Raw genomic sequence first — 27,241 nt, forward strand, 5'->3', positions numbered from 1 at the left:
TGTTTCATAGTTTCCTGGTGGCCAACTTTGCTAGGAAAAACAAGGGCAAATATAAAATGTAAGAGTTAATTCTAGAACTAGAGTCATGGTTAAATCTTCCAATAAATACACTTCTTTCCCTTTGTAGAGATTTCATCTTACTTCCTGTTGTGCCTCTGATGCCGCGTACACACTATCAGAATTTCCGATGAAAAAAGTCTGATGGAATTTTTTATCGGAAATTCCGATCGTGTGGGCCCCATCGGACTTTTTCCCATCGGTGTTTAGAAATAGAACATGTTTTATTTTTTCCCGATGGAAAAAAAAAACGATAGGAAATTCCTATCGTCTGTGTGCAACTCCGATGGAGAAAAAACACACGCATGCTCAGAATCAAGTCGACGCATGCTCGAAAGCATTGAACTTAATTTTTCTCGGCTCTTCGTAGTGTTTTATGTCACCGCATTTTGGACGGTCGGAATTTGGTCTGACAGTGTGTATGCAAGACAGCTTGAACGGAATTCCGACGAAAAATTCCATCGGATTTTAGGCCAGCGGATATTCTGATCATGTGTACAGGGCATTAGACAGATAATTATTATTATACAGGATTTATATAGCACCAGTTTATGCAGTGCTTTACAATATAAAAGGGAGACAGTACAGTTACAATACAATAAAATACAAGCGGGTTAAGGTGGTTGTAAACTCTTTTTTGTTACAACACTTGTACCTACAGTTAACCCTTTAATAAGGCTTACCTGTAGATACCGTGAATATCTCCTAAAGCATAGTTTAGGAGTTTTTCAGAGTGCATGCAGCCAATGACATCATTAGCGCATTCAATCTGAAGTTTCGGGTTACAGTGCCGGAACTTTAAAACCTGTGCTGGAAACGGCGGCTCCCACGCTCATGCCCAGGAGTGACATTATCGCTGCTCCGGCCACTCACAGCGCCAAAGCCCACGAACCTGGAAGAAACACTAGGGGAAGATGTCAGCCATCTCAGCATTGAACAGGCGCCACTGGAAGGGCTTTGTTTTAAGGTTAGTATTTCATAATGTGCTAGTATGCGATAGCACATTATGCCATTGTTTAAAGTTTTTTTTTTTTTTATTCTTTAAAAGGACCCTGCTAATGTCACTATAATTTCCATAACAGGATGCAGATAGCAAAATGTAGACTGATACGGGTTCTAACCCTTCCTTACTCCATCCAAAACAAAAACATTTGGGGATATAGATACCTTTTAATATTGTCAAGAATTATACTGCTAAATATAGTTAATCTGGTAATTTCTTCTGTACAACTGCATGCAAGTATATTGTCAAAACATTTAATGGAAATAGTTGCCCCTTACTTTGTGTGTCTGTTTAGTCTGTCTCTCCTAAAGGTCCTTATGCGTTTTTATATAATGAGCCCCAAGAAATAGTGGTAAGCCATACTGAAAAAGGGAAAGAAGATTGTCAGTGCTATGCTACACGCGATAAGTTACACATAGTTTTGGCCCAGAGCTTATGACTAAGATGTATAGTACATGTGATGGTTGCACAGAAAGGTACTGAGAGACATCAAATGTAGTGGGAAGATATTGGGGGCTCCCAAGCCACTTATAGGTATGGATAAGCACATCTGGCCTGTTTCCAAAATGTCCTCCAAATTTAGATTTTTTTTTTTCTTTTTCCCAAGTCTCTATGGGGTGGGGGAGGGGAGGGGTAAATCTTGATGAAACAAACTATTGTCAAAAATGAGGCATAGGATTGTGGGAACTGCTATGGGGGGGGGGGGCATGTTCCAATGGCAACATGTTTCAAAAAGTTAACACACAGCACGGAGAGGGCCTTTTCATCCAACTTGGGCTAAATTGAATATATACAAATCCTTTAAATTACAGGTTTGAAGATGTGTTAAAAATGTATGTGGATGTATGAAACCGCAAAATGTTCAAGGAAAGCCTTAGAGAACAGGAGGTACATTAGTAACACTGACAGTCAACTGGCTTCTCTGCAACTGGGATGATGTAGCTGTAGAACTATTTGTCTGCCAGTCAACTATCTGTTGGGATTGCAGAGGCTGTATTGGTCAGGTGCTTTGGGAAAAAAAGTCCCCATGCCCTGCATCCAGTTTCTATGGCCCTACGAACACTAAACCCTAAAAAAAAACTGCTCCCTCACTACTACTGCCAGGGGCATCACCTCGGCCACTCATTTAACTCATTTTAGTAATTTCACTGCAGTATGTATTTTTCGGTAGGTTAATGGGATGCCTAGCTTTTACTGAAACTATGATAATATTGGGGGAAAATATGTGGTGGGTTCTTTCAATGCACACTAATTGCTGCAAAAGAATGCAAGGGCATGCTGTTTATAAAGAGCCGTTTCAACAACTATTCAGCAACAAGTGCATGCTGCACACCCCAAAACTAAAAGAAGGCCCAAGCAAGCTAAAATAAAATAGAATACTCTATACACTTACTGTTGATACAGAAAAAAAGAAGTACAGTTAGGTCTATGAATGGTGAACACATGAGAATACACAAAGGTATGAAGATAATGACACAGTATAACACTCTATAGCACAGTACAGCACAACGTAGCACAGCATTGTAAAGCACAGAATAACACTGTTTGGCACAGTATAGCACTGTAAAGCACTATATAGCACAATATAGCACTGTATATCACTGCAATCCGAACTGTGGCCAACCTGTGTGAACCGGCTCCATTGAGAGTCGGTCATACTCGCATGCCATGCGAATTGGATGCAGTGAAGACCGCATCCAATTCACACATAACTGAACCCAGCCTCAAAGTCTTCAGCTACAGTATTTGTGGTTGCTGACCTTTTTTTAACTGAAGTTCCTCTTTAAACAAGTTTTACTGAACTGCAAATCCATGAGAACCCAAACCTCATTCGTACTTATAGGTTATGACTCTTGTATTTCTAGGGCCTCTTTCCCATTACTGGAATTCCAATACAGAGCTGTGTATGAGACAAGGTGAGGTGGGCAATGTACTATTGGAAGGATAAATCCTGTAGTAATTCAGGTTCTTTTGTATAACAATGTGTGTTCTTTGTGCACCTTTTATTCCTCTCATCAGTGAGAAGTTTAATATTTGCAGAATTGTTGTGTTTATGGACATGGTTTAAGTACAGAATTGCAACTGGTCTTGTACAGGAGCAAAGTCATGTTGGTTTTGCTGTAAAAGCATGTATTGTTTCATCTGCCATGTTGATATGGTTATAGTTTGCATTGATTGTATGATACAATTATTTGTAATCAGTTATGAATTCCTAATTAATATCCTCAGTCTTTTATTCCAGTTGTCACCCTTTCTTACATAGATATCATCATTTCCCAGCATGCATCAGTGTTACATTATTGGTATGTAATGATGATATAACTGCAAACCGTTGACTAGAAAATGTTACAGTTCAAAAAGTGCAATGTGCACAGTGAAGTAGCATATAGCAACAAATCTGAATGATACTTTCAGGAAAGTGAAATATGCACATCATCCTCACCCTTGACACAGTCTTAAGTGCTGTAAGCATGATAATATATAATCAAACTGACACAAATAGAGGAAATATAAAAGATAAATGTCCATATTCATTATAGTAAAGGAATCCCATGTACTTGTTCAGAAGCAGAATGCCCACAGGAGGGGGTTAAATGAAGATTTGGGCCTGAATTAGATGAATATCACTAGGAGAAGTCCCGTTGTTTTCGCTGGGCCGCACAATTTGCAGCTGTATGTCTGACAAGCAGAATGAAGTGATGAAAAAAAAATGAAAGTGTGGCAGTGTCAGCTCTCGCCGTTGTTCGACAGTGTAAAATTAAATTAATAAAGCCCCCAACACATGAAAACATAACAGGAAATTAATGGCCCCTACTGTCGCTCCTGATGCAGTCATTTGCAACCCTGCTTTCCGCACCAAAGACTTCATAAATGCAAGCAGTTCCTCTAAACAAGCATAGTTAGAGCTGCATGCTATGTAATTTTTCGCCTTCCTTCTGTCCTTCCAGCTAACAAAGCTGGCATTTGAGATTGGCTTGTGAGCTTCTCTCAGGCTTACTTGTGTTTCACACTGTTCCGGCCTTAAGGTGCATAGTCACTCAACCTTATGGGTCAGAAACCTCTGTGTTAGCTTTTTGTTTGTGCTTCTACAAGCAGTTTATTAACTGACAGGATTCAGCATGGATATTTACCAGACTGTGGCAGATCCCATAATTCCCTGCAATAGCCGTGGAGAGCATCTCTTCATGCTTATACTTACTGCATTTTGTAGTGTTTTTTTTTTTTGTTGCTTGCATTCTTTTGAATATGAGTGACAATAGAATTACTGCCATGTATGAACAAATTAGGTAACAGTGATACATTTTTTTTTTTAATTTTAAGGGATCACAACAGCTTAGTGTTGCAGGTTATTTAATAAAACTGCTGAAGGGAAAACAGTATAAATACTAATACATGAAAGAAAAAAAAAAAGAAAAAGTAAATTAAAGTTAGAGCAAACATCTGGATGCTACAACAACACCTCCATGTGTTCTCCCTACATAGTTGTTTTACAATTGTGTTCTGATTTCCTTGATTGTAGGCTAAATACTGTAAAGCATAGCACATTTTGTGAGCTAACTTGTACAGCTATTTCAGGTTAGTTGTATCACTTAAAATAACAGCCTCATAATACCCATAAAACAGGGATTGATTTTCTCTTGTGTACATAAGGCTAAGTAGACCAGTGTTGGCAAATACTGATTTGCTGGTCCTCCCTACAAACACTTATTCATGCCAACAGAAAAGTTAGTAGATTTCATTCACGCTTACGATATAATATATAGCGATGTTAGGTATATTGAGGTAAACATTACATTGCAAACAATAACTAATGACAGCCAATTAGAGTTAAAAGTAATGAGATTTGATCTATATTTCATTGATAACTGTTTCAAGTTACGTGCATATCATTGTTGTTTTCCTTGTTGTATTACACAAAATAGGAAGTTAACGTTTGAAATGTATACAGGGAACACAGCCTGCTAGTTCAAGACTTACATTTTTTACCCAGGTATCACCTGTCCACACCAGTTTGGTTGGTAATATGTTAATCTGATGACCCATCCCAATGATGCAGGCAAAGTATCTCCAAACATATAGACTGCATACTTCTTGCTGTCACTCATATACATAGGCACGCGCACAGGGTGTGCCAGGTGTGCCCAGGCACACCCTAATCACCCTGTGCAGCACAGATTCCCACTACTACCCTGGTTCCCCCCCTCCCCAGCAGTGCTTCCAGCTTCCCTACTCTCCTCTCCCTCCAGCTGTTGTTGCGGGTATGTTTTAGTATAAGTGTGGGAAGTGGTCGGTAAATATGTAACTTACTGGACCCTTCCCTTTCATCGTTAGTGATTGCTACTATGTGTTTGATCTTTGGGGTGCACACCCTAATGCATTAGGCTGCGCACACCTATGCTCATATACAAAAAAAACTTGTGTATACAATGTTATTTCTAAAATATTTTTAAACATGAAAACAGACTCCATGGCCTTTAGTAACTATAATGTAATGTAAAACATCAAATGTAATCACAAAAGTTAAAAGCCTTGTGGGCAAAGAAGCCAAACATGCACTTGTAAGTGTGTTTGGTTTCTTTGCCCCCCTATCCTTGCACTCCCCTCTCTTTACAACAGGCTGTATGCTGTTCATTTTAATATGGTTAGATTAGATTCTTGTTTATACATTTATATATATATTTAAATTGACCATGTGCACTAGCCTGAGCACCATAACATAGATTTGTTTTATCCATAAATTTATAACCCATATTGGAAAGTAATTTGTGATCATCGGGAGTAATAAAGAGGGGAAGTTACATAGCACATGCTTCATGCCGTATTCACTGACCTTGTAAAGTGATCTCTAGGACTTCGGATAGAGAGAATTAGTGAGAACTTGATTAATGAAAACTCAGTAAACTTTCTTGATGTTAGCACAGCTGAAATGGATAGTATTTGAAAATTTACAATTGCTTGCACTTAATGCCTGGAATTGCACTTTAAATATATTCTATTTAGTTAAAGTACAGGCATACCACACTTTTAAGTACACAATGGGGTTTATTTACTATCGCTAGAGAGTGCAAAATCAAGCTCACTTCTGCATTTAAACCAATGAGCTTCCAGGTTTTATTACCAGGCTTAATTGAACAAGTTGGGGTTAGAAGCTCATTGGTTTCTGTACAGAAGTGAGCCTGATTTTGCACTCTCCAGCGGTAGTAAATAAACCCCATTGTGTACTTAAAAGTGGGGTATGCCTGTAAGTAAGAGTAGTACTGTAATGATGTGAATGGCAGTGTATCTACATCTTGGGTATGACAGTGATACAGAACACTTAAAGTAGCATAGAAATGGATGAGGTAAGAGTGGGAAGGCTCATATCCACATCTGCAGCAGACTTCTATAGGTTCAACAAAGGGGAAAAGACTATCCAGGCTGGAGCTCCTTGACCAATGGCATATTCTTCCTTAATCATAAAAGTTGTGTACTGAGACTCTGAAAAGTAAATAAAAATGTAGACTACAATAAATCAGCATACCTATTTCTGAGTCAGGGCAATTATTTTTTTGCCAGTTTGATCATCTGGATCAAACTATTATCAAATGTGTATAGACAGACTTGACCATTAGGGCTAATCACAAACAAAAGATTGTAGTTGGAAGATCTGACTAATATTCAGTCATTCTGTGGAAAGATTGTGGCATACATGACTTTTTGACAATAAATAACTCAAGCACAAAAAGGAGAGCAACAAACAAAAAAACTATGGGGCAGTCAGCTAGGAAACAACCAAAAGCATCCAAATGAAGCACAAATCAAACACTATAAACAATTCCTGCAGCACTCACATGCAAATCCTTTGTGAAAAAATGAATATAAGTAATAAATGACATATATAACCATAAAACAAGATGTTCATTCTATAATGCCAGCTGCATGTTGTGTCTGAGCTGTATTGCATTACTATTGCTAATGCAGTGCAAACATATGTGCCTAATGACAGATATAATAGGAACAGAGAAAGGAAGAGGAGCACTAATCAACTTAACACCTGGCAACCAGCATGCATGCACTAGTAAAAAAAAACTCTGATGACAGTGCACACTCCACAGCAATGCCCCCATACTGGTGACTGGAGAAAAGATTGTCGGTCTCCAATCAAAACATGTTGGTATAGACAGGAGGTGACATCACCAGTACAGAGGCATTGCTGTGGAGTGTATGCACTGTCAATGGCCAGGGCCCAGCCTGTTTGTGTTAAGTTGATTAGTGCTCCTCTTCCCTGCTCTGCTCCTATTGTACCTGTCATTAGGCACACACATGCTTACACTGCATTAGCAACATTAACTGGCAATATAGAGTGATTGTCTTGTTTTATTGTTATACATGCCATTTTTTACTTTATGTTAATTTTTTCACAACGGATTTGTGTGTGAGCGCTGCAGGAATTGTTTATAATCCACTACTTTTTGTCCAAGTGAGCATGTTTAGAATCTCTTGGTGTGGGACTTATCTTGGAGGAACAATATCAGGGATAATCCATTTTGAATTTTTGATCTTTACTACGGGGATGTCTGCAGAGGTTCCTGTATGTCCAGACATTGTTTTCCAATCCAAAACATCAAAAGTCAGTGCTTTCACAGGTAGCATATACCATCTTTAAACATGCTTTTAGCAAGCCTTTCTGAGTAAGGGGGTTGGGGTGCTTAAAGCAAAAATAAAAAGGACACTGAATATAATATTTTAGTAGTGTTTTACAGGCAACCCTTTTAAAAGGTGGATAAAGCTTTAGGGAATGTGACAGTTCTAATAGAGCAGAATTTATCTATCAAGCTGGACATGAGCTGAATGCTGGGAACATCTAGAATCAGTTGTTGACTCTAATTGAATGAGTTTATAACTAACCGCACAGATAAAGAAGAAAGGAAAAGTTCAAGCTGTAGTGCTGTAAGGACTTGGGTGCATTGATGTTCTGGTTCAGCGGATCTGAACCCTGGTCTTGAAGGAAACTGCATGGTAACTCTGTCAAGGAAAACACATTTATTTCTGTCTCCTCTTCACACAGGTACCATATTATGTTGGATTCCCTGACATTAGTTTTGCTTTGAGGCATATACAACATGCTTCATTTGTTTTCTCACAGATAAATGATAGTTTGTAAAGATGTTCGTGTTTGAATATCCCCAACGTCTAGTTGGTGAAGCCTTACCTTGTTTGCTCAGCTACCTAGGTGATAGCATACAATTTGTCTTCATGCATAACTTATTAGGTTTCTCCGCTCACTGACTGTACAACTAGGTGTCTTTTATTCAGTGTTGTTGCCTCATCACATATTAAGTCAGTTTAGTGTTGCTTGGAGCATTGGCGTCATAGTTTTTTTTTAATGTGATAATTAGAAATATTATTGCTCTACACAGTGCTACAGAAAGGCTTGTGATTGTAGATCAAACATACATACATAATACATAGGACTTTAGTGTTTTGTTGTGTGTAGCTTGGTGCTACCGATTACTTGTCCTGTGCCCATATGCTTGTGAAGTATCTAATGTGCTCAGTGAGGAATGATCAAATGTCTGTAGAAAAAAAAGAAAAACATTGCTACAAAAATTGTGGGCCCAGTACTGGATACAGTTGGGTTGATTAACTAAAGGCAACGTATGCAGAGGAATTTTCTACTTTGCAAGGGATTTTTCTTTTTGCTTAGCAAATGAGGTCAACTGCGCCGACTTTCATTATCCAATCGTGTGCAAGCAAAAATATCTTTTTGTTTTTTTGTTATTTGCGTTTCACCAGATTGGGTATTCCTTGCAAACTCACTATATTCACTAAGCTTAGGGGAAATTCCTATTCAAAGTGAACTGCCTATTTGCCGTTAGTAAATCACCACCAATAAACACCTTAAGAGCCCATAAAAGTATATATAAAAAAAGATAATTTAAATACTATATTATTCCACTGACTGGCTTTTCAAGATCATATTTGACCTAAGGATTACACTGGCCTTTAATGTATAATAAAGGATACAATAGAGCTGTATTTAAATGTTTTAATGTGAATCATTTTTATAGTTATTTAACTGAAAATACAGAACTTTTTGTATACCTGTACGATTATTGCACAAACCATCCTAGTGAAAATTATTCCAAGCATCAGTTAAATTTGAATTATAGCACTCACCAAATGAAAAAATACCTAAGGTTATGCCAGGGATGCCATGTTTAATGATACAACCCTCTGTAATTTGATCTACATTGGTCTCTCTGCACATTTTTGGCAAAGACAGTGCACCAAATACAGCAGCATAGGATGAAGCCTCGTACACACGACCGAGAAACTCGACGGGCGAAACACATCGTTTTCCTCGTTGAGTTCCTTGTTAGGCTTGTCGAGGAACTCGACAAGCTTGCTTTGCGTACACACAGTCAAGCCAAAATCTCCTCGTTCTCAAACGCGGTGACATACAACACATACAACACATACAACAGCAGGGGAAGTTCAATTCCACTGGCTAAACTCCTGGGGCTGCTTTTGCTAATTTCATGTGTTTGCGTGTTAAATAAAAGTTTTGTAAGAGACGATTTGCACTTTTCAGTCTGTTACAGCTTTAAAAATGTGTTATCTCCATTACAAATGCTACTTTTACTCCCGTCTCATACTTTAATCTGAGCAAGCACGGGTTTCTTAGCATACAAACGTTCGAGTTTCTCATCGAAAACCAGCCCGACCAGAAACTCGACGAGCCAAATCAGACTCCCGTCGAGGAAATAGAGAACTTGCTCTCTTTTTGGCTCGTCGAGGTTCTCGACAGTTTCCTCGACGAAAATGTACACACGACCGGTTTCCTCAGCAAAAAAATATCTCCCAGCAAGGTTCTTGCTGGTTTTTGCAGAGAAACTCAGTCGTGTGTACAAGGCCTGAGGATTTTTGGAAAGTGGTGTTGCAGTGGCTGAAAGAAAGATTCACTAGGGTTGATGTACTAAAGGAAAATAGACTATGCAGTTGCTCCGCAGCTTAGTAAATGAAGGAGAGCACTTCGATCACCCAATCATGTGCAAGCAAAAATGATGTTTCTCTTTTCATTTTCCTTGCATGTGATTGTGTGCACTTTGTAATGTGAAGCCTCACCTCATTTAATAATCTCTGGAGAAACTGCATGTGCAAAAGTGCACAGTCTATTTACCTTTAATAAATCAACCCCATTGTATTTTTGCATTTGTTAAAAACATAGCTTGCTGCAGATTGACATGGACAGCTAGTTAAATAGTATAAAGTAGAACTCCAGGCAAACAGCCCAATACGCCATTGAGGTAAATATATGTTTTCTATTTTGCTAGCCAAAGGATTAGTCCCAGCTAAGCAGTGCAACTTGAGTTGACCCATAGCTGTTCCGATCAATCTGCTGCTTCCTTGTGTAAATGTATTTCTTCACTGCTTTCTGAATCACTTAGCAAGCCAAATAGATAGAGGTGATGATGCTGATTCACTGTCCAATAAGGGTTTTGGAGGTTCATATGTGACATGGAAGCTGTATTTCTGAACCAGTAAATAAGTATGTCACCTGCCTGGCTAAACCATGACATACTCATATACTAGATGTATAAATCAAAAGACACGCGGTACAGAATTACAAATCCCTTGTATAGGTAATTGAATGAAACAAGAGTTCTCCTTTAATTTTACAGCTCTTGGTATAATTTGCTTGATATTAGGCCTAATTTGGAGGCCTGAAATGTCAGATTAAGGACAAACTGTTGATTCATTATATGCAAGTCCATTCAGACTCTTGTCAGCTGTTGTCCAGATTAGTAAGCCTGACAGTAAATAAGTGAGTTCATCCACCTCTTTTAAAGGCAGTGACCTCAAATGCAGTGCAATACAGTGCACTCCTATTTAGATGTAAAATAGTATGCCGAGAGGTAAGGCCTTGTTTATTATAGAAGCAGCAACAATGTTCATAATCTGTAGCTTCCAACAGATGCCTGATAGGAGTTGGAGTTAAGAAACATCTGGCATGCAGTAGGCTGCATACCCTTGGCCTAGATCTTCAATGCTTGCAACTCTAGCCTTTAAATCTATGATTAATGAGCTTAATAAAGGTAAAGCATTTATGAAAGCAGTAACTGGTCTGCAGCATCCCCCTGCATAATGCTGAGCCAATGCCTCGTACAGGGGGCCGAAGAATGATGACTGATGTCAGATTTCACAACCAAAGCTTCCTACATCTTTTCCCTCTGCTCTGACCGAGAAAGGGAAAGTCATTTTCTGTTTTTGAAGGAATGAATTATCTCTGTGAAGAAAAACACTGCTACAGTATTGATGACTAGTATTATGATTATATGATGTTGTTGTGCTCTGTGCGGGTATTGGTTTAGCTGTTCTGCTCGCTCGCTTGCTGCTGTGAATGACAAACGCTGGGTTATTGATCGCCTTCTGAACTCAGCCCAGCTGATAGAAGGTAATTAATGACTCCATTTGCCTCAGTACCGACGAGAACAATTGAGTTTGAAACTGCAACAACTGCCAACGCTATGAAAGGCCCCCAAGGGGGTGTCCAGGAAAGATGCCTGACACTGGCAGGTTTCAGAGGGAATTAGGAAGTGTGTGGTGGCGGCAGTGGTGTTGGTGATGGTGGGGGGGGGGGAAAGCCAGGAACTACATAACGTAATAGAACGAGACACAATGTTACAATTAGATTATTAATTAAAAATAAAATATTCATCTGGGGAAGTGCGAGAGTTTAACCCTGTCATTGTGAGGTTTGAATTTAAAAGTCAAAAGTTTTAAGGTATTAATGTGAATTAAAAAGAACAAAAGGATGGGGTATTTTGTAAAATATTATGTTTTTTTTCCACTGCATTTGTGTTACTATAATATTCTAGAGTATTTGCAGAATACTATAAAATTAAATACAAAATGAAAAAGGATTAGATAAACCAGGTTCCCCAAAAGATTAAAAGCTGCCAGCAACCAAAAAAGTTCCAAAAATAGGTGTTAGCTTTATACAGCTGCCTTTATATAGGAAAGCCAATTGCTATCTCAGAGCTTTTACTAATAGAAAGGCTTTTATTTAAAGCTATAAGAGTACCAACACACATGACCTTAGTTAGGGTAGCAGAGTGACAATGCAAGAGAATACTTAGGAGACAGGAAGAGATTGTTGTCACCCTACAACAGGAAGTGTCCAAGCAAAGATTTAAACAACAGGATCATCGGGTATGTTTTATTAAAGCTGGAGATTTGAGCTGGAGAAGTAGTTAAAATCTCATTAACAAGTTATACTTTATATATAATTTTTGTGACTGGGCCTACATATATTTTAACTGTATAGACCATCAAACAGGAAAAGGTACAGTTGATATTTTTGTTTCCTGTACTATGAAGAGCCCTTTAAAGACAATGGAAACAAGAGGGGAAGGCAGAGGGAAACCAAATAAAGGAAAAGTTATAATAATCTGTATATTTTGAGGTTTGGTGATGCCTCCAACCATGCTGACCAAGGCACTAAGCAATGGGTGTCAATATGGCACCCCTGCTAACATTTGTACATATGTGTCTGCCTACACTGATGTGCACATTTGGCATCTTGGACTATAGCAAAGGTACCAGGCATTAGTATAGCAAAGACTCTGGCTATACCAGGCATGAATATACAGTAGCAAAGATATTGCTTATACCTGGCATCAGTATAGCAAAGACAATATTTATACATGAGATGAGTATAGCAAAGGCCATGGTTATACCTGACATGAATATAGCAAAGACAATAGTTAGACGTTATGGCGGGCTGATAGAAGTATAGGAAAGGCAATGGTTAGAGCTGCAAGGATATAGTAAAGGCAATGGTTAGACCACCTGACAGGAGTTTGCAAAGACAATGGCTATATGTTGCATGAGTATAGCAAAACAATGGTTAGACCTGACATGGGTATAGTAAAACAATGGTTAGACCTGATAGGGGTATAGTAAAACAATAGTTAGACCTGACAGGGGTATAGCAAAGGCAATGGATGAACCTGGCAGCAATATAGAAAGATAATGGTTAGACATGGCAGGAGTATAGCAAAGGCAATGGATATACGTGGCATGTGAATTGCAAAGACATTGGTAAGACTGACATGAGTATAGCAAACAATGGTTAGACCTGGCAAGATTATAACAAAGAAAAGCGTTATACTTTGCAGGTGTAAGCTATCAATCTTTTGTTCTTGTCTCTTTTTTTTATATCAATAATTATTGAAGGGTGCATACATAAATAAAGCTGTACAATGCTCATGCTAAAAGCATAAACATAAAAATGGCAAGTATGGCATGCATAGGCCTTATGCCGCGTACACACGATTGGTCTGATGGATCGTTTTCATCGGTTAACCGATGAAGCTGACTGATGGTCAGTCGTGCCTACACACCATCGGTTAAAAAAACGATCGTGTCAGAACGCGGTGACGTAAAACACAACGACGTGCTGAAAAAAATGAAGTTCAATGCTTCCAAGCATGCGTCAACTTAATTCTGAGCATGCGTGGATTTTTAACCAATGGTTGTGCCTACTAACGATCGTTTTTTTCTATCGGTTAGGTATCCATCGGTTAAATTTAAAACAAGATTTCTTTTTTTTAACCTATGGATAAATAACCGATGAGGCCCACACACGATCGGTTTAGTCCGATGAAAACGGTCCATCAGACCGTTCTCATCGGTTTGACCGATCGTGTGTACGCGGCATTAGAATACGCTTTCACTGCATCAATGATCCTTGTCTATATAACAATAAAGTGTTAGATTCCATTCTTTATTCTAAGTCACAATTTTCAAGCATGCTTTCATTCTTGTTCTTGTCTACCTTCCTGTCAGAGGTATGAAAACCAATCTTTGATTGGTTCCCGTACAGCACGACCCTTTTCAGTGTGTTATTAGAAGAGGCTTTATGTGCCTTATGAATATGACATAAACAGGTATAGCTCATTTATGCATCACTAGTTCTATAAATAATGGCCATATATAGGACAGCATGCACAGTAACCGTCCTGTCTTCACAAGGTTAATTACCCGGTGTCTCTCTTTTCCTGCTCCCCTACCCTCTCCCTAGCATTACTTTTTATGTTCCCTCTTTAAAGCAGGTTCCAATTGCCAGGTCCACGATGGGTAAAATAAATAAATAACTGTATGACGTGCCGAGCAGCAATAACCCCTAAAAGAGCACTATCAGTGGAACATGATTGATCAATTGAATTCCATAGCAGCTGAAAAATGTGGGATTAAGTAGTGTATTATACGCACAATGAGTTGAGGCATGATGTTCATTTCAAGTTCATTTCGCCGGCCCTCTGCCACCAGATCAGGCAATCAATAGGGCTAGCACATATCATATATCATCGCTCCCTGTGCAAGAGAGGGAGCACCATAATCTCTCGCAAATTTAGACTGACAGATTTGTCGAGATCTGAAAAGGCCCCCTGCATAAATAAAGCAGAAGAGGGAGGACAGCTCTGTGAGAGTAATCAAGGCACACACATACACATATACAGGATCAGACGTTTGTCTATTGGGTCATGGCTCTTTTAAAAGCTGATCTTTTACTTTTAAATGTGTGTTAAAACTGATGTGTGTAAGCGGATGGCTCTGCCTTTCCAAAGGGCACTTCTCTTTAACCCAAGTAGGGAGTGTGCTTGTAAGATACTGATGGCATTTTCGGGACATAGAATGGGTTAATTTAAAATTGACTTGGTCAGTACCCCACAAGCAATCTTCTTTTGAATATATTCCTTTATAAAAACTAGAATTTTGTGTTTGCTTTATTATGTGAGCTTGGAATAAGCATAAGATGAACTGTGGAAATGTGTCCTTTTGTGTTATGTACAAGTTGTCATATGTGAGATCTTCTAGCCTGTTTTCAGTCATAAAGACTTGTTTCTGGGACAGTGACTCAAGGCTTTGAAGCAAAAGAAAACCAGAAAATATCATTTTCAGATGGAGGTCAGCAATTTCAGCCTCCATTTTCCTTCCAGCACAGATTTCCTTGAAATGTTGCCCCAGCATTTATTTACTTCAGGTTATATACATGAAATTCTGCTGTATGACTTTTGCTACAATGCCTTGTTGAATCTTAGCAAGAAAGTCTTTTTTAGCTTCTCACCATAGACTGTTGCCTCAGTAGAATTTCTTTACCCGAACCCTTTATGACCTGAAACAGAGAGTGTTTACCTGGAGAGATATTTCAATGAACGTTGGAGGACATTGAAAATGTTGCTATGTATAAATGGATTTATATTAATAAATGCAGGCAGTAACATGATGTGCCCATTTACAAAAAAACGTAAGGTCAAATGTGAACAAAAGTCAATGATGACAGATTCTTTTGATTCAAAGGCTTAAGTCACTGTCCCAGAAACATGTATGTACTGTATCATGATAGGTAAGAATAAAATCAGAATCGAATGTTTGGAGCCAGAGTGCCCATTTACTCACTTTGTTCTGATTCAGACACCAACCCCTATAGCTCCAGATCTCACAACTCGCAGCTTTAATAACTTGTTTTGTGTTATTCTGCAGTGTGTTCATGCTATTTGTCATTCTAAACCTGTTTTGCATTATTGTTTCTAACTTTGCACCTATTTAGTAAACTACAAGTTACAATTACTTCCTTTCTAAACGTCTGGCCAATTAAATACAGTGTTCTGTTAAAGTGGCTGTACACCCTGTACAACCACTTTTACCTACAGGTGAGCCTAGATTAAGACTTAGGCCCCGTACACACGGCCGAGGAACTCGACGTGCCAAACACATCGAGTTCCTCGGACAGTTCAGCCCTGAAGCCGCCGAGGAGCTCGGCGGGCCGAGTTCTCCCATAGAACAACGAGGAAATAGAGAACATGTTCTCTATTTCCTCGTCGAGCTCCTCGTCGGCTTCCTCGGCCGAAAGTGTACACACGGCCGGGTTTCTCGGCAGAATTCAGCCAGAAACTCGGTCGGAAGCTGAATTCTGCCGAGGAAACTGGTCGTGTGTACGGGGCCTAACTTGTAGGTGCTCGAAATTTCTCCTAAACTTCCACGGGTTCATGTCGTGACTGGCAGCTCCCGCGCGCATTACACGTCATTGCGGCTCCAGCCAATCACAGCGTCTGAGCCACAATACCCGGAATTAACTCCGGGACGTCATGTCGTCAGCCGGTGCTGTGTCAGGCACTGCAGCGGGGGCTTCAAAGCCAGGTGATTATTACATAATGAGCTAGTATACTATGCATACTAGCTTATTATGCCTTGGTCTTGCAGGTGTTATTTATTTTTTATTTTTTGAAAAGTGGGTTTACAACCATATTAATATATTAAAGGTAGTAAAATAACATGACAGCCAAGCAATTAGCATTTTGGACAGAGAAAACAGCCATGACAAGCTCCTTACCTACTCAAGTAAAGTTTTAATTTAATATCACCATTTCCAAACTACTAGAAACCCAAAGAGCAAAAAAAAAAAAAAGTCATATTTTTTTCTATACTTTAATTTTTGTTGATTATAATTTGCCCCAAATCTACGGGGGCACTTTAAAGCAGAACTCCAGTATGCATATTCAAAGTGTTGTCTGACAGCACTGGGAAAGCATTAGAGCTGAAATTGGTTGAAGTACCAAGCCTGTATATCTCAGCCTGATTTTTTCTCTGTGTAAAAATTGCTTTTGTATATCTGCCTGGTGTTCAGCTTTAAGCAATGCATCCATAAGTACATGAAATATTTTACATAACCATGATATCAAACTACAGTATGTAAATAAAAAATTATATTGGAACGCAATTTTAGATAACAAAAATGTTTCATTTAATATTTGTAGTACCGTGGTTAAATATTTCATAATGGAATAAAAGTAAGGACCATTTCCTCTAGCGTAAATGAACATGATGCTTTGTTACAGGGTCGGGCAAAATGCTGTGGACTTCTTCTGATCAATATCTGATATTTTACGTTAGCTTATGAAGGATACTGCTCCATGGTATATAATGTAATATTGATTATATCATATCCCACAATCACCTGCAAAGAATAAGATTTATCGGTCTTAATGTAATCTTCAGCAATATTCCCACTGGAAAAAACTGGGAGAGGGCAAGCCCTGCAAATTAAATTCATACTATAAATTCTAATACACTGCAGTACTTCCCATAGTTTTCAGCCATTGTATTCCAAATTTGCAACAGACAGCCACACCAATTGAAATCCTACATCTGACCAGTTAGTAGGTCGAAGCGTTGAATATAAGTTCACAGTAGATACTGTCTTAAAAAAAGATGGTTGGAAAGATTGGAAGATGGCAGCAATGGATGTGCCAGGAATGGCTAACATCCCTGAGAGAGAGGCTTTTTGCATATCATGCCATAGTGGTATCATTATATCCTGGGGTAGAAAACTGAATAAACCCAGATAATAATAAAAATCACTGTGTGGGTCTGAAGCTGAAAGGCCATCTCAACAGAAAACGTCCCATCTAAAGCAGCTATCTTGATTTTGAATATGGTTTAATCCCTAGTTAAACTAATAATCAGCTTGCAATTTTCCATATTTTTCCAAAGGAAAACCTTCTAAATACACCATTGATATGCCTTGCCCCCTATAGTGGCTTCAATATTGAGAACTAAAAGGCAAATTATACAAATGACAAAGCCATGCGAGAAGTGTAGGAGATTTTCCTACTAGGCTTCCAGGCAGAGGTGGATATTGCCACTACACCCATATGAGAAAAATATGTTTGGGATGGAGTGGCTCTTAATAACAGTACTCAGATAGCCCACTTGTGTATTTATTAAAAGATCATTGAGTGGGTGTATTGTTTTTAATACTACTAGTATAGCTACTATAACTACTAGTATAGCTGCCTAAAGTCTTTACATTTACCTCCAATAGTTTCAGGGGGAGAGTATATCAGACTTTGTTTTGCAATGAACAATGTTGCCATACCAATATATTTCAAACAGTAGTTACTGGAGAAGGAGGCTCTAGGCATCATACAGAAGGATGGTAATGCTGGCCATATACTATACAATTTTCTTATTCAGTTTCCTTTATATTTACCTTCAACCATGTAGTACATGGGCCTGCCTGATTCCATACAAATTGAAAGTGTTTAGGTTTGAACTCATATTATATGGTTTTGGTTAGGGTTGCACCGACACCGATAGTGGTTTCAGTATCGGCGATGATACTAGGCATTTTCGTGAGTAATGGTACTCACGAAAATGCGCCAAAACCGATACCGGAAGCTGAACGCCTCCTCCTTCCTTCTGGCAGTGGGGAATAGGGTAGTTGCAGGGTCACTGACGTGACTTCTGGGCCCTGCCTTCCACGCTGGTCCCAGCAGCGTGGCTGTCCTCTGGGTGTCTCCATCTGTGGCTTCCCTCTGCTGGCCAGGCTGGGATCTACACTGTGGACATATCTATGGCTAGTTTTGGCTACATCCAGAAACCCATCCCTCCAGCACAGCTGTGGAAAGAATAGACCCCGATCTAGGGGGGTACTGGGGAGTGGTGGGCTTCCCCCTTCCAAGCCTTGCACCACCCCTGATGCTTGCCAGCAGTCTCCCATCTTGAGCACAGCACTAAGAGCTAGTCCTCCCCATCCCATTCCCTTTCAGCTACCATGTGCACTGTATATAGCTAGCTACTGCCACTAATTGCCATTTCTATTTCACAGGTCAGAACTGCAACCAGTAGCTTGCTATACACTGTGCACCTTGTAGCTGTAAGGGAATGGGATTTCAGCTCCAGTGTGTGCTCTGCAGGGAGCAAGAGCTCTGCCTGTGTTCAGGCTGTGTACAATGCAGGGATGGGAGACAGAGCTCTGTCCAGTGACACCTGTAATTTGCCCTCCTAACCCCCTGTTCTCGACTTCCTAACCCCCTGTACTGTGTCCTATTGCCCTGTACTGTACCCTCCTGTCAGTCCTGTACTGTGCGCTCCCTGTGTTGTGTCCTTCTGCCCTCCCTGTGTTGCATCCTCCTCCCTCCACCAGCTGTCAGCTCTGCCCTCATGTCTCACATTGACCCTACCATTCCCATCCTCTTGCCCCAGTCTTTTCCATCTCAACTCTCCCACCCCACAAGCCCTAATTCTCCCCACCCTTAACTACCCTGCCCTCACTTACCCCTCTACCTCCCGCCCCCCACCCACCCCCTAAACCACCCCCTACCTACCATTTCTAGGCGATAGATATCGGTAATTGGTATGCGCGAGTACTTGCAAAAAAGTGGTATCGGTGCATCCCTAGTTTTGGTAATTCTAAATTGTAAATTGTACAAGAAAATTGTATAATGAATTGCCAGCCTTAGTGAGGAGAACCTCTTCAGTGGGCAGGCTGGAGGCAGGTAGCTGACATGGAAGCTGCAGAGCTGCAAGCTATGTAATATATGTTGCAGCAGGGGTATGGGACCAGCTGAACAGCATTACAGATATTTTGGTAATTTGATAATATAGTGCACCTGTGCATAACAATTATGTACTGTTTAGCTTTGATGTTGCTTATATATAGAATTGCAATGCATTAGGTTAAGACTTTTCTGACTGTGAAGCTGTCCTTTTTTCTACAGATGGATCTGATGGTTCTGGGCCAAATGGAGATTCTCAAAGTAGTGTGGAGAGCTTACGGAAACATTTACGTGCAGACAACTTTACCCAGCAACAATTGGAAGCATTGGATCGAGTTTTTGAACGCCCGTCCTATCCAGACGTGTTTCAATCTTCAGAACACATTAAATCAGAACAGGTAACTAGAAGAGGCATGGATGATGTCACAAATATATGCCTGGGCTGTCTTTTAACTTCCTCAATTGATGTTCTCCCCAAAAATGCTTCACTGATAGGCATCTGTCTACTCCCATACATATAGATTGTTACCTTATCTGCCTAACTCCCAGCAGTAGAGAGTAACAGATAGAACACATCAGTATTTCTTTTTAATAGAAATTCTCATTTAAAATTTCTGCCTCATGGTAATAGTCAGGGCCTGGTGTAAGCAGGACACCGCGTGGTGGTAATACTCTCTAGCTCTAGAACCCTCTGATTTGATGTGTTACTGAAATACGTTAGTAACCATGAAACATGAGTGTATTTGTTCTTTGTCTATCTCCCTCCACAATCAGCTTCAGCTTCATCTTAAAGGTTGTTTATCTTAATAGAACATGAAATGAAAAAAAAAACATCTTTAGAAAATGCCCCAAACTATAAAACATGAAATGAAGAGAAGCCCTGTCTGAGAGCAGATTTTTTCTTCTCTCAGAGTCCCTGAGTTTATTACAATGGATAACCTTTATTTACTTTCATTAGACTATTAAACGCCAGCACAGTCATTTTTTCCCCCTGAAACTTAAAACAGGGGCCATAAAGCAAATCTAAAGCCTAATTGAGTTCATTTTAATTTCTCTCCGATCACAGCGAATTACTCCGGTGATAAATCAGGGGGCAGCTTCACCCCCAGTAGAAGGCCTAATTTGCAGCTAATTACGAAACTGATTTCAACAGGAAGATCAATACCAAAAGGAATTGGAAATGACTAGGCCGTGGCGTCCAGACATAGAGGTGGGGGTGTGGATGAAGAAAAAGGGGCTAGAAGGAGCAGAAAATCAGTTTTAATTTAATGTAATATTAATCAGAAAGAGTTTTTTTTCTCCCTTTTTTGTTCCCCCTGTTTATTATCCCACTGAAAAGGCAGCTGTAGAAAGCAAGGTCTGCTCCCTGAGAAAACCATAATAAGAAGGCAATTACTAGATTGTTTTGGACAGAACACCCTTTCAAATTCAATGACTCCCCCTCCCACCCTTCTGTTGGCCATGTGCTCTGGCCCACTCCCCAATTTCATACCCCACTGCACAGGAAGAGGGAGAAGAGACCAGGGTGATGGGGGAGTGGTCCTTCCTTTGTATTTAATGAAGCACATCATTCAGAAAATCAAATGTTGGTGATTTAGGACGACAGGTGACTTTTTTTAAATTTCCCATTTGTATTACCAAGCAAACCTGTGAGTTCGCTTATGCAACTGTTACAAAAACATGACATGACTCTTTACTAATTTTTATAAAACATATCCAAATAGAATATATTTTTCAAGTTACAGAATTCGATGCTACTTTTTTTATATTATGGTGTCCCAGATTATTCTTAGGACAATGATTTGAAGACTTCCAATTGTGTTTAAACAGCAGAGACCCAAAGCACACCAAAAAGTAAAACCAATATGGGATGCTGCAGTATAAGGCATAATAGTTGTGTTACGGTAGCCATATGTTGGCAGAGCTGAGCATCTTTGCTGCAGTCAGATGATGAGCACACAGGTTTAAGTGCTAGGAATACTGGCTGATATTTGACATCTGATGATTCTTTATATATTTGCAATTTTGTTGTGTACATTAAGCAACTAGCAATTGATTAAGACCAAATTTTAAGACTTTCTTAGCCTATGTACACAAAAATGGGGCTTTCACAGTAGGAAAAAAGGTACATCATATACTTAAAAAATGTCCATCTCTTTTATCTATAAAAGTAAGTTATTATGTTGTAGGATGTTTACTAAGTTCTATCTTAATCTTTACTTACAACTAGGCAAATGAGTACTCCCTTCCAGCACTAACCCCTGGCTTGGATGAAGTCAAGTCTAGTTTATCAGCCTCTGGTAATGCAGACCTTGGTACCAATGTTTCAGGACCTCAATCCTACCCAGTGGTAACAGGTAAGCTGAGTTTATTTAAATACAGCATAATGTTTTTTTTACTACATGTTTACTAACTTGTGAACCAGTGTGAATGTCAATGCATAAAGAACTTAATGGGAGATCTACACTTATAAGTCTCAATAAAATTTGCAGAAACTATGATTGCAGATACAATCCACATTACTGTACTATGTTGATTCTGTAAGCTTTCAAGGGAAAATGTACAACCATGCTACAAAATATCACAAAGTTGAGTTAGAAGACTTTAGTTTATCAGTTTCAAAAGTAGGAAAGGATGCACACAATAACCACACCTCTTAACAGGAGTCAGATTTTCTATGTACTTTGCAACTGCCAATCAAATTGCATACGAATTAGCAAGCCCTACAATTACATAGCATGACTTGCTAGCCTTAGGAAGAACAAACAGTGGGGAAATCCACTGACTGTCCACATTTTACCAAATAGCTATTTCTTTAAGACCTATTCAACCCTTTTCTGTTATTTGTTTGCTTCATTTTCTACATCCACATATTTTGAAAAATACATTTTCATGTGACTTTCACATTTTCACTCGCTAATTGTCTTTGTTTCTAACAAGTATAAAGAATTGTACCTCAGCCACTAGAGGGAGCTTTTAATTTCAATAAACTTTTAAGGTGTTAGCCACAAACAGTGAGTTTTTTTTTCTTTTTAGTGAGTCAGACCTGTTTGTACAGTGAATTGAAAGAGAAGAATTGCATTTTGTGAAATTTTGGTCCAACTCACGAAATGGCCAACTCTTTAGGGATAGAAGATTCGGTAGAAAAGCAAAATATGAAAATGTTTGTAAATGGACCTAAAATTATCTGGTAAATATTGATAGAAAGTGTAATTTCTGATCAGCTCAGGCTTCATGCAGTTTAGCTGTAACACACTGAGGCTAATTTACTAAAGAAATTAAGAATGTTCACACAGAAATTCGTGAAAATTCACCATTCATGTGAAAAGCAAATTCTTGTTTATGTATTACATCTCCATATGATTGTACTGAGGTGAATTTTTACTCTTTTTGATGTGAAAACGCAAATTCCTTTATTATATCAGCTTCAACATTTTATTGCATCCAGTGTTGCAGTTGTTGTACACCTATTGTTTATATACTGTATCTAAACTTGGTTGACCTAATCTTTTGGGACATTCATTTCCCAATACAATACTCAGTTTACATATATAAGGAATGGAATGGAAAGGATGGCAATGGAATTTCCCTTTAGACTAGTGAATGAGTTGAAACTCTGCTGATTTCCATCATCCAATTGTGTGCGTAGCAAAAATATATATAAGTGAAAAATCATTTAGTAAACTATGGCAATATTTCCTTGCAAAGTTAACAGCCTATTTGTCTTTCTAAAATCAACCCCAAAAAGTTTTTTTATATGAAAAAACTGTTCTACAAATAACACTTTGCACATATCTTACGCAATTTCTTTTGTAACTTTAATGTTTGATACATTTATGGCAAAGAACTTGTAGGTTAATAACTTTTAAATCAGAAATATGTTTTTATTAAGAAAATAAATTTATTCCAGAGTGTACATTAGACAGCAATCATAGAATTATACGAATAAATATAAATATATAAAATCTGACCTTAACCTTTTAAAGATGTGTGCCCAGTATTAAATCAGTCAGGCTTAACCTGAGAAGTGTCCAGCTATTGGGTCCATATTTTTTTTAAATTTGTCAGCAAACCCTCTTTGCTACTAAAGCACTCTAATCTAAGCATAGCTCCCATATGTTGTACCCATTTCTTAAAGTGTGGGTGGGTTTGCTGACTTCCAATGGACTAAAATTAGCTTTTGCATTTGAAACAATGCCCTAGCAAAAGCTTGCCTTGGAAGCTCCTGTACATGGAGGTCAGCAAGAATCCCCAACAAACATTGTTTAGAGTCCTCCTTTATCCCGACCTGGAATACCTTATTAAGGGTATTGATGACCATCATCCGGTATATGTGCAGTTTGGAACATCTCCATATTAGGTAAATTAGATTGCCATGATCTCTACGACATCTAGAGTGCAAAGAATCATCCAACCACCCATTTTAAACAACTTCAGAGGAGTGTAATGGACCCGTTTAAGAAGATATAGTTGGTAAAGTCTTTGAGAGATATTAAACAGACATAATTGCACCGCCTGCACTGTTTCTTCCCAACGCTCCACCCAAAAGGCCCTACCTACTTCTCTTAATGGTTTAATGTAGGTCAGGGGTGTCAAACTGGCGGCCCTCCAGCTGTTGCAAAACTACAAGTCCCATGAGCCATTGCAAGGCTAACAGTTACAAGCATGACTCTCACAGGCAGAGGCATGATGGGACTTGTAGTTTCGGAACAGCTGGAGGGCCGCCAGTTTGACACCCCTGCTTTAGGTTAACGATATGATCAGAAAAATGTCTATGTTGTGTAAGTGAACTTCTAAAAGAAGCAAAATCCAACTGTGTCTACCCATCTGATATTTATAATTTGACAAACAATGGGGATATAATGATGTTGATTTAAGAAGTAGCAAATATTCACAGTTGAATATTCTCTTAGTGAATATGGCAGATTGTCTAGTCAGTTAGACAAATGTATCTGCACGTGGTTTACAAAATCCTTAGACCTATTGATTTTTTTGTCACAAGTTAAGCATAGTAAAGCCTTCCTAAAACAGAAGATATAATCATATCTCAAGTTCATCACAAATCCTAAATCTTCCACCCTCATTTTAGGGTAGTGGGCAGAGCCATGCAAATTGCCAAGATTTAACAAAGAATGAGTTGCACAGCTACATTTACTGTCTATAAATGAGGGGACAACCCCTTATTTTTTGAATCTGTGATGGAAATTAGACAAGCAGATATCTTCTGTATTATGAAGTATTTTTTGGACTTTGCTTGGTTTTAGTGGAGGACTTTTTGGTTAATTTCAGTCTAACTCACAATAACCTGACCTAATCTGGATTAGGAAATAATGGATTCTATTCTTAAAAATATAAAGCATGCTAATATACAAATTAGTATTGTATAATGGAATTTGCTGTCTGCTGGTGATCTGTGAGGAAATAAATCTGCCAGAAAACAAATCTTAACAGCACACTGTTATGTTTTGAATGGGAAATTTTAGTTTTGCCAAGATGGTTCAAAACATGTTGTGATATTTCTTTGCCATGTGTGCTGTTAAGCCTGGCACGTCTATTGAGTCATGTTTTGGTGGGCCTTTTTGTGGCGGAACAGTATAATATATCAGTAGTTATAACCGGGATGTTATTATGTGCTACAGTTCAGCAGTAGGTCATGATCCACTGATAAGAAGGGTAAGGTGAATTACCCAAGGTTACCTTTCCCTGTATGTTTGTTTAAGCTGTGCTGCTTCCTTTCAAAAAGCAGATGTGCATTTTTGCTATGTGAAGCAACCTTAAATGTACAGTGGAGTTAAAAAAAAACTGCATCCCCCTTTATTCTCAATAACCTATCCTCATTATTAGGTGTTCTCTGCTTTCCTCTCAATGTCATCAAGGTGCCTATGCCTGATCCATTCTCAGCCCAAGTGTGGTAAACTTTCATTGCAAGCTCAGCGTGACACTCCCAGGTGGCACCTTAACACTAACATGTTCATCTGCATGCAGGATTTCAATCAGTGAATAGAAAAGCGTAGAAACACTCATTAGCACTCAGATCTGTTTACTCACAGTAATGAAGGTAAACATTTTAAAGGACAGATTAAGGAAAAAGCTTGAGAAGTGAGGACTTATTTTACTGCACTTAGGCTATGCTCCAGTTTTTGGAATAATGGTGTCATTAGGCAAAAAAGGTTGCAGATCATGCTTAATCTTAAAGTGTTTTTCTTTATTTTTTACGAGTAATTAAACGCCTGGCGTTATTGATCATTGTTGATTTTATGTCCCTCTATTTGCATAATCTATTAAAGATGAATGATTCATGAAGTGATTATTATAGGGAAGGGAAGTACAGGCGTCCCAGATAGTTTTGTCAAGGTGAGAGATGCTTTAATTTTTTTGCTATTAGCGGATAATCTCATTAAGTATCTTGAATGAAAATCTACTACATGCTCGGACTAGAGGCTGTCTTTAAAGACAACACCGCCAATGCCTCTTTTAGGTTGCTGATTTTTTTTTGTGCTTTGCCTTCTCCAGAATCATTTTTCCAACTTCAATCGTTTTATTTGACAAAATAATTTAAAATGTGCAGATTCAATAAGAGCTGCCAGCAGGAAATAACATAATAATATAATTTGGTAAATTCAACTGCCTTGTTAAAGAGCTCTTGGTGTCTTCTCTGTCCTGCAAAATCCATTTGTTATATTTCAAGGGAGAATCAATTGTACTGATAGAACCTACAAGATGACTACTTCAGCATTCTAGAGCTAGGCATTTATCACAGGCGGATGGCAATGACTAAATCTGTATGGATGAATACGGAACAAGGGTCATTGACGGCACTTTTCAGTAATCTGAAAAACTGTGTTGGTCAATCTCATGGTTTTATATTTAATCTTGTGGTTACAGATTACAGATACTAAGAATATGTTCTGTTTAAACAAATCAGTCTCATATAACTGTGATACAATTGGGTGACCAGATACATGCTGAAATGCACAGCAGCCAATCAGATTTCAGCACCAAGCTTTAAAAAGATTTCAGACTAATTAAAGCTAATTGGATGCTATGATTTACTGCATGTCAGTGCTGTTTGCCCCAGATTATTAAATAGTCACGATGCAGTAAACCATCAGATTATCCAATTACCTTTCATCAATGTACATCAACCAGAACAATAAAAGATAAATAATCTGTTGCTACGGGTTACTGCACTCTCCTTTTAACCTTAATACGTCATCTCATTGTTCTGTCAGAACATGTTTTTTTACAGTAGGAAATGAGGGTGTAAAACTTTGATATTCTTCATTTAATAGTCAATAGATTTCTGTAGACAATTTGCCCATCAATCTATGTATCTATAAGTTTCCTTTTAAGATAAACTATTTGAAGGGTCACAGGCTAAGCCCCTAATAGGAAGGTCACACAAGATCGGGTTTGGTTTGAATAAGTTAGTCAGGCCCTTTGATGGGTATACATCCATCACTGGTTAATAGGATATTCTGGACATCCAGGAAGAGTGGTACAAGGTCAGAGGTCATATGCACATTTTTCCATAGCAAAAATCTTGAGTCCTGAATTACTTACTGGCTCTAAAACTGCTTGAATCTAACCACACTTTAGTTCCTCCATACAAACCCCTAATTATTACTTTCAATAGAATGTATGGGTACACTATTCAATTTAAATTAAAAAAAAATAATCAAATGTTACTATAGTTATTATTAAGTTAAGTTTTTTTTATAGATTTACTTGGATGTATAGTATTTCCTAGCCTCTCTTTCATTAAAGTATAATTCCTAGTACACATGATCGGTTTTCCCGGTGGTCAAAAGTCTGCCGGGATAACCGAGGGGAAAACCGAGAACCTGCTTGG

The 27,241-nt window shown here is 38.7% G+C and overlaps 1 protein-coding gene across 14 annotated transcripts in view; it reads left to right on the top strand.

Annotated features, from left to right (window-relative positions):
• The window catches only part of PAX2 (paired box 2), a 77,681-nt gene that overhangs the window by 36,745 nt on the left and 13,695 nt on the right, over positions 1 to 27,241 (top strand). For 9 of the 14 annotated variants that reach the window (XM_040362357.1, XM_040362346.1, XM_040362344.1 and 6 more), the window contains exons 6-7: positions 19,612 to 19,787; positions 21,620 to 21,746. In XM_040362357.1, coding sequence (XP_040218291.1) covers positions 19,612 to 19,787; positions 21,620 to 21,746 — 303 coding nt within the window. Of the gene's footprint in view, positions 1 to 2,925; positions 2,977 to 19,611; positions 19,788 to 21,619; positions 21,747 to 27,241 lie in introns of all 14 variants that reach the window. The other 5 variants (XM_040362343.1, XM_040362348.1, XM_040362345.1 and 2 more) reach the window with 1 other exon arrangement.

Source organism: Rana temporaria, chromosome 8, assembly GCF_905171775.1.
Source record: "Rana temporaria chromosome 8, aRanTem1.1, whole genome shotgun sequence".
Classification (NCBI taxonomy): Eukaryota; Metazoa; Chordata; class Amphibia; order Anura; family Ranidae; genus Rana; species Rana temporaria.